Raw genomic sequence first — 7,493 nt, 5'->3', positions numbered from 1 at the left:
CAGGCCGAGGCTATATCCACTGAGCCAAACAAGCTAGGGCAGGATATGACATTTCTTAGCCCTCCAGCAGCGGACCTTTGTTTTTTATTCCAAGAGTGAGGTGGAAAAACCCTAGATCACCTTTTTGGATTCTTATTACCCAAGTTACCAAGAACCTTACCAGTGGCACACAGGGAGCTTAGCCAATGAGCTGTCAGAAAAGGTGTTTCCTCTGCAGTTCACCCACAGAAGCACAACTGCTGGCAAGCCTAGGTTGGCATACCTCCTGTCTCTGGGCCTGCTCAAGCCTCTACGGGAGGAGCCTGCAACCTGGGCACATGCCCTTGATCAGAATCAACCCGGACGCTGCCATCGGCAGGCCGAGGCTCTATCCACTGAGCCAAACAAGCTAGGGCAGGATATGACATTTCTTAGCCCTCCAGCAGCGGACCTTTGTTTTTTATTCCAAGAGTGAGGTGGAAAAACCCTAGATCACCTTTTTGGATTCTTATTACCCAAGTTACCAAGAACCTTACCAGTGGCACACAGGGAGCTTAGCCAATGAGCTGTCAGAAAAGGTGTTTCCTCTGCAGTTCACCCACAGAAGCACAACTGCTGGCAAGCCTAGGTTGGCATACCTCCTGTCTCTGGGCCTGCTCAAGCCTCTACCGCAGCTTGGGCAGGGCCCCCCGGCTCTGATGAAGCCTCAGCTGTGGCTTGGGCAGGGCCCCCCAGCTCTGCTGAAGCTTCTGCCCGAGGCTTGGGCAGGGCCACCCCCCTCCCCTCCGCTCAGGCCCTGCTCAAGCCTCTGACGCAGCTTGGGCAGGGCCCCCCGGCTCTGATGAAGCCTCAGCTGTGGCTTGGGCAGGGCCCCCCACTCCTCTCTGGTCCTGCTCAAGCCTCTGCTGCCACGGTGCCAAGGTCTGTAGGCCAGGAGTGGCCAGGGGTGTTTTGGGACTGAGGCCACTCAGGGCCTACGCTCCGGCCTGCAGGCTCTGAGCTGCCTGGGTCCCTGCATATGCAAATTAACCCGCCATCTTTGGCAGGTTAATTTGCATACTCACTCATGATTGGCTGGTGGGCATGGCTGGTGGGCATCATGGAGGCATGGTCAATTTGCATCTTTCTCTTGTATTAGTACAGATAGTATTCTGTGGTGTAAATGTACTACAGCTTTTTATCCACTTATCTACTGCTGGGCACTGGGCTGTTTCCAGTCCTTAGCTATTATGAATTGTGCTGCTATGAATATAGAGGTGCATATATTCTTTCTAATTGGTGTTTTGGGGGTTTTTTAGGATATATTCCTAGAAGTGAGATCACTCGGTCAAACATTCCCAGGCAGTTCCATATTTAATTTTTTGAGGAAACTCCTCCTGGACCATTGCTTTATAGCTCCCAGTGACAGTTCTGGCAGGGTTTGATTTGATGGAGCAATTTGTCCCAGCAGGGTTTGATTCGATGGAGCAATTTTGGGGAACCTTTTTATTCCACCTGTTTCATTATTACCAGAAATAGTGGAGATAAGTCTTACCACTTATCTATAGGGCAGGGCAAGTATCTAATTACTGAGCATCAGCTTTTCTGATTATCCTGCAAATGACCTTCCTCCTCTTGAAGCCCCAAGGTCCCTTACCTCATCCTGAGCTCAGAATGTCATATCTACTTCATTGTCCCTTTCTATCTCTAAACCTCTTATGTATGTGTGATCTCTGACTTTCTCATGTAAGTGGGATTCCCGTACATACAACTGTCATTAAATTTGGTAATGTTTGTTTGTTCATTTAATCTCTGGTGTGGATTTAATTACTAGATCAGCCAGAAGAACTTAGAAGAGTAGAGAAAGATTTCTTCCTCCCCCACAGCTTCCACTGTCCAGAGGAAAGAGCTGAGTCTATTTTTCTGGAGCAGGCTTTCAATGGTCTGGGGAGTAGGGTACCAGGTTCCCTGGTGGAAGAGAAGGGAGTCAAACTCAGATGCCACTGGGAATGACGTGTACCTGCAAAACAGGAAAAAAATCAGAAATTCCTTGAAGCCCAGAGGGCATGGCTCAGAGGTTGAGCATCAACCTATGAATCAGGAGGTCATGGTTCGATTCCTAGTCAGAGCATAGGTCTAAGTTGTAGGCTCGATCCCCAGTAGGGGATAGGCTTAAAGATGCCTTAGAAACAGTACTTTATTCCACCTTTTCAAGGAATTTTTTAAAAAAATATTTTTACTTATTATAGGCTTAAAGATGCCTTAGAAACAGTACTTTATTCCACCTTTTCAAGGAATTTTTTTAAAAAATATTTTTACTTATTTCAGAGAGAGAGGGAGAAGGAGAGAGAGATACAAACATCAATGATGAGAGAGAATCATTGATTGGCTGCCTCCTGCACACTCCGGACTGGGGATCGAGCCTACAACTTAGACCTATGCTCTGACTAGGAATCGAACCATGACCTCCTGATTCATAGGTTGATGCTCAACCTCTGAGCCATGCCCTCTGGGCTTCAAGGAATTTCTGATTTTTTTCCTGTTTTGCAGGTACACGTCATTCCCAGTGGCATCTGAGTTTGACTCCCTTCTCTTCCACCAGGGAACCTGGTACCCTACTGAGACCAGGTCTTCTACCAGCAATGAGAAAAGGAGAAAAACAAGCCGTGTGTTGTGTCTGCTGGCATGGTCTTGGGGCAGACAGAGCAAACACACAGCTGCTGGCATGAGCCGCGTTTGCCAGAGGTCTGCTCTTCAACAGAGCAGTCCCTGAGCTTTCAGTTGGGGAAACGGAAACTTGTCATGATGCCATTTCTGTGTGTCATCTCCATCACTTGTCCAGCTGTAGTATCACCAGTGTGTTATCACTGCCGGCATGTGGGCACATGGACCCTGCTGTCAGCATTTCAGTTGATACCCTGGCAGACTCTGGAATGTGCCATGCAGCAACACGTGGGCATCTTAGGGCGTCTCTGTCCAACCATACACACCACATGAGGAAAACGTGTTGGGTGGGGATTCAAGATGTGACCAAACTGCAGGTCTGAAGTAGGGCCAGGGATTCCTGACCCAATGGGCCACTGTTCCAGGTCAGTCACTTATTATCAGAAAGCTTGAGGTAGTGTGGGCATCTCAAGACAATTAGTGGCCACTACCTGGGACACACCTCGCTAGGACCAGAGGGCTGGGTGTCTGAATGTTGCCGGGCACATCCTAAGCAAGGTGGGGTGCAAGGGGCTCCAGGGAGATGCTGTTTAGGGGCATCAATATGCCGGGGTTCTTGTCCCAGCATCAAGAAGGTTTCAGGAATCTGGAGAAGGGGCTGTGTGTAGATTTAATAGGAATCCAGAGACTAATAAAGAATCTGGAGACGAAATATAATTTTGAAAGGCACTGGGGGTCAGAGGAGTTTAGCTAAAGGAGCTAAGATCCAAGATCTTAAGTCTAAGGTCTTAGGTTCCCCGCCCCCAGGACCCCATGCTTTTTATTAACACATCTTGTCCTGAGGCGAGGCAGAGATTTACACTTCAAAGGGTATACAGAAACATTGTCAGAATGGGGGAATTAGCCTATGGCTGTTCAGGTGTTTGGCCAGTAGGAGGCAATAACATGTAGATTAAGATGCCCTTTAACTGTCCGGCAGCCACAATCAATTTCCTATTCAGGTTTGGGGGAAATGCCTTTAGCCATTTTCAACAGGTGATACATGTGTGACTCAACCCTGTTGAGTCCCCAAATCTCATCAACCTTTTGCTGAAACTCTTAAAATTATGACATGCTGGAATTGGTTTCCGGCACGTCAGGGGTTACTTTAACCAAGTGTGCTTGATGCCTGCTCCTTCGGATCTTTAAGACCTATGAGGACATTCTCACTGGCAAATACTTGCTTGTGTAATTTTACTAGAGATTTATTAAAGAAACAACAAACTTTATGCCTTGTCTTGCCATTTGGGAGTATGGAGTCATGCAAACGTGGAGTCACAGAGGTGAGTTACAGGGAAATAAATGTGATCTGTATGATTATAGTATTTTTAGAAGAGTTATCAAAACAAAAACTCTCTCATATATCTGAGCACAATGAAAGTGCAGGCGTCATCTCAGGCAGAAAGGAGGGGGGTTAGGGAAAGTAGAGGGGGAGGCTAGAACAAAAAATCTTAGGAAAAATGAAAAAAAAAGTTGAGGGAAAATTTAGAATATAAATGCTGACCTATATTATTATTGCAAATATGTACATTTGTATATGCAAATGGATAAGGGCTAGGAGGTATAGGAAAAAAGGAAAACACTGACTTAATCAGATGCTAAGATTGTGAGCAATGTTCTGTTTAAATTTCTGTTGTAATTTTAATGTCACAATAAATGTTTTTTTTTTTAAAAAGTCAACACTAAGAAGGAACAAGAAAGCAATGGTTGGTGAAATTATTCACATTTCAAAGGACTCTCGAGAATAATTCAGAAGCTTCTCACAGTGTCTTGCGCACAGCAGGCACTTGGCAGCCCTTTGCTAAAATGAAGAACCAGACTCACATAGCCTTGGCTTGACCTCATACTGTATAAACATGAGCAGGGCTGCTCAAGCACATAGAGCTTTGATTAAAAGCTCCATAAATAAAGTGTGCATCTGAATCACCATGTACAAGTTCATTTCACGCCCCGCTTAAATCTGAGTTCTGGAACTACTGAAGAAATGAGAAATGACAGCAATTTTAGAAAATGTGCTGCAGATGGACTAAGTGTTTTCATATCAGAAATGAAGTCATTTTGCTTATGTGGCTGTGTGTGCCCTCGTAAGTAAACTCAGCAGACCCTGGGCCTGAAATTTCAACATCAGTTTATAAGTAATTGTTTTTTCTGTCTGGATTGTTATTGTTATTATTTAGAAAATAAGAATTTTGTGGTCAGTACTTTACTTTGTGGAAGGATTCAAGAGGACGCTGGAAGTGGGTGGTGAGCGAGGCGCTGGCAGAGTGAGAACCAAAACCATCTTGGCGGGGGGGCTCTGCTGTTTCAGTGCAGGTGGGCATCTCCCAAGGGCAGGCTGCTCCCCTGGGGTGCCCCGCCCCCGAGTCCTCCACCCCGTTTCTATGTTAAAAGCTTCCAAATGTATCCTTGAGAAGAACACAGATAACAGTAGGGGCTCAGAACAAGAGGTACCCTTATCAACATTCATGTCCTAAAAGACTTCATATAAACGGTCTGATAATGCACTTTTTTTCTCTTACGGACTCTCTTTATAGGAGAATTGATAATATTCAGCAGCTGTTATCTCCAAATATGGTTCAACAACTCCGGGGGGTCTCTGAGAGCACCCCAGAGGGCCTCTTAGAGCTTTCAATTCATCATTTTTATTTATGCTGTATTCATATTTTAAAATATGTACTTTAAGCTAAAATTAACAAATGACATTTTATAATATATATTTTAACTAATAAACCGATTAGAAGTGATGGGTCTATTCTTATGACATGGGTTAATTATTTTTAATTTTATTTTTCAATTACAGTTTGCATTCAATGTTATTTTGTATTAATGTCAGGTGTATAGTATAGTGGTTAGACAATCATATACTTGACAAAGTGGTCCCCCGATATTTCAAGTGCCCACTGGGCCCTGTAAAAGTTATTGCAATATTATCAACTATATTCCCTATGCTGTACAGCATGGGCAGATTCTTTATTAGATCTCCCTTAAGTTTATTTTTAACCTTTTTGGCTAGGAGGAATTATTTTTTCGTAGTGATCAGTGGTTCATAAAAATGATGGCTTGTCCTCAAAGTGGTGGTAAAAACACTGCTAGAGATTGTGTGGAGTCCTGGGTAAAGGAAGGATACTTAAAGATGCTCCTACACATGTCCCTAAACCATGCACAGAGTCAGGAGAGTATTAGAAAGCAAGTATGTTACTTAAAAAATATTTTCTTAAATACATGGTCTGTTTTAGAGATGGGAACAGCAAACATTGATCCTTCTTGTGGGAAAAAAAAATCTTCATGTGACAGACAGATCCTGCCGTGGCTCTAGTCTGCTCTGGGAATCAGCTTGGCAATATTTCCTTACAAGATAATCTCTGGGCTTGTGTCTAGTTTTATTTCTATTTTAGCTTAACCCCTTTGGTACATTTTAGTATAATTAGAAGAATTAAATGAGACCTCCATGTAAAAAAGGTATCAAACTACATGACCATCGCTCCAGTCTTCTCATATTTCTAAAACCAGCATCTCCCGTTTCATCAGAGATACATTTGGATGTGGCCTTGAAGGCCATCAGGGATCACAGGACAGCCCTGGGAGTGCCCTGAGCCCAGAGCCCAGCGTGGGCAGTCTGGGTTAGACAAGCCAGGGGTGAAGCCTGGTCCTACCTCTCAAAGCCTCAGTTTCCTCTGTGCTCTGGGAATAACACCTACCTCTGAGAATTGCTGGGAAGTATTGCGAAGTGCTTGGCACAGTCCCTGGTGCGTTCTTTCACCAGCTCACCAAACATCTATGGTGTAATAAGCTGTGCCAGGCACTCCGCAGGGAGCTGAGGATGCAGCGCGGAACGCGCGCGCCCTCGGGACGAGACGGCCTGCAGGGGATTGAGACCCGAACCATCACATTCAAGCAGATACCCGGGCGGACACGGGGAGGCTATGGAAGCGCGGAGGAATCACTGCTCTCTGGTACCTTCAGAACAGGGGGTGGAGACGGGGGCAGAGAGTTGGGATGACTCTGTGGTTGGCTCGCCCGCTTAGCTCATCGCGGCGGCTGCCCGCCTGCCTGCAGGCTTATTTCACAATGAACCAAATGGAAACCAGCAGGCAGGGCATCACGGGCCGGTCCACGGCGACCCAGAGACCCGCTCCGTTTTCCAACCAGAAATCGCAGCGCTTGACGGAGCAGAGCTCCCGGACCAGCCGCCAGAGGATGCGCCGGTGAAGCCTGTTGTCCGGTCTCTCCTGGGACAGCTCCTCCTGGTTCGCAGCCTGGGTGGCGTTGATGCAGCCGCTGACGAACCTCTCCCGGGTCACGTTGGCCTCGGAGCAGCCGTTGTAGTGGATCTCGTCGGGGAACTGCCAATAGTTGGCCTCGTAGTATCTGTTGGCCTCGGTTCCGAAGTCGATATCCAGCTTGCGGCCGTGCTTGATGAAGGCGCCCGGGCGCAGCTGCATCTCCACCCTCTGGGCCTCGGTGACCTGGGAGCTGCTGGGCGGGGCGGCCGCCTTGCGGTTCCACTTGATCCGGTGCTTTATGCCTCTCGCCTGCACTGCGGCGAGCTGGCTGAAGAGCAGGACGCAGACCATGGCCAGGCAGCACCCACCCAGTTGCTTCCTCATGGTGCCCGAATCTGCAACAGCAAAGGATGAGGCGGTCAGGTCTCCAGCGTGGTCCCCGGCTCCAACCCTGTCCCCTCCCGCGTGGAGGCTTTACACAAGGAGTGACACCCTTGCCTCTACATTTGTCCTGAAGCATAATTGCTTTCCCACGCTCGGGCTGCACAGGGTTAGGCCCGTCTCAAGTGTTTTTGCGTCTGCCTGGAACTAGACCCATTGAGGGCGGTG

General features: G+C 47.1%; 1 protein-coding gene across 1 annotated transcript; it reads right to left on the bottom strand.

The window, feature by feature from the left end:
- Positions 1-6,339: 6,339 nt before the first annotated feature.
- Positions 6,340-7,268, bottom strand: PRND (prion protein 2 (dublet)). The gene has a single exon (XM_006758059.2). The coding sequence runs from the start codon at positions 7,266-7,268 to the stop codon at positions 6,720-6,722; it is 549 nt and encodes a 182-aa protein (XP_006758122.1). The 3' UTR covers positions 6,340-6,719.
- Positions 7,269-7,493: the final 225 nt, after the last annotated feature.

This window comes from Myotis davidii, unplaced genomic scaffold, assembly GCF_000327345.1.
Source record: "Myotis davidii unplaced genomic scaffold, ASM32734v1 scaffold32, whole genome shotgun sequence".
Taxonomy (NCBI): domain Eukaryota; kingdom Metazoa; phylum Chordata; class Mammalia; order Chiroptera; family Vespertilionidae; genus Myotis; species Myotis davidii.
Note: the sequence above shows the minus strand (reverse complement) of the source record. Positions and strands in the feature narration are given on the sequence as shown.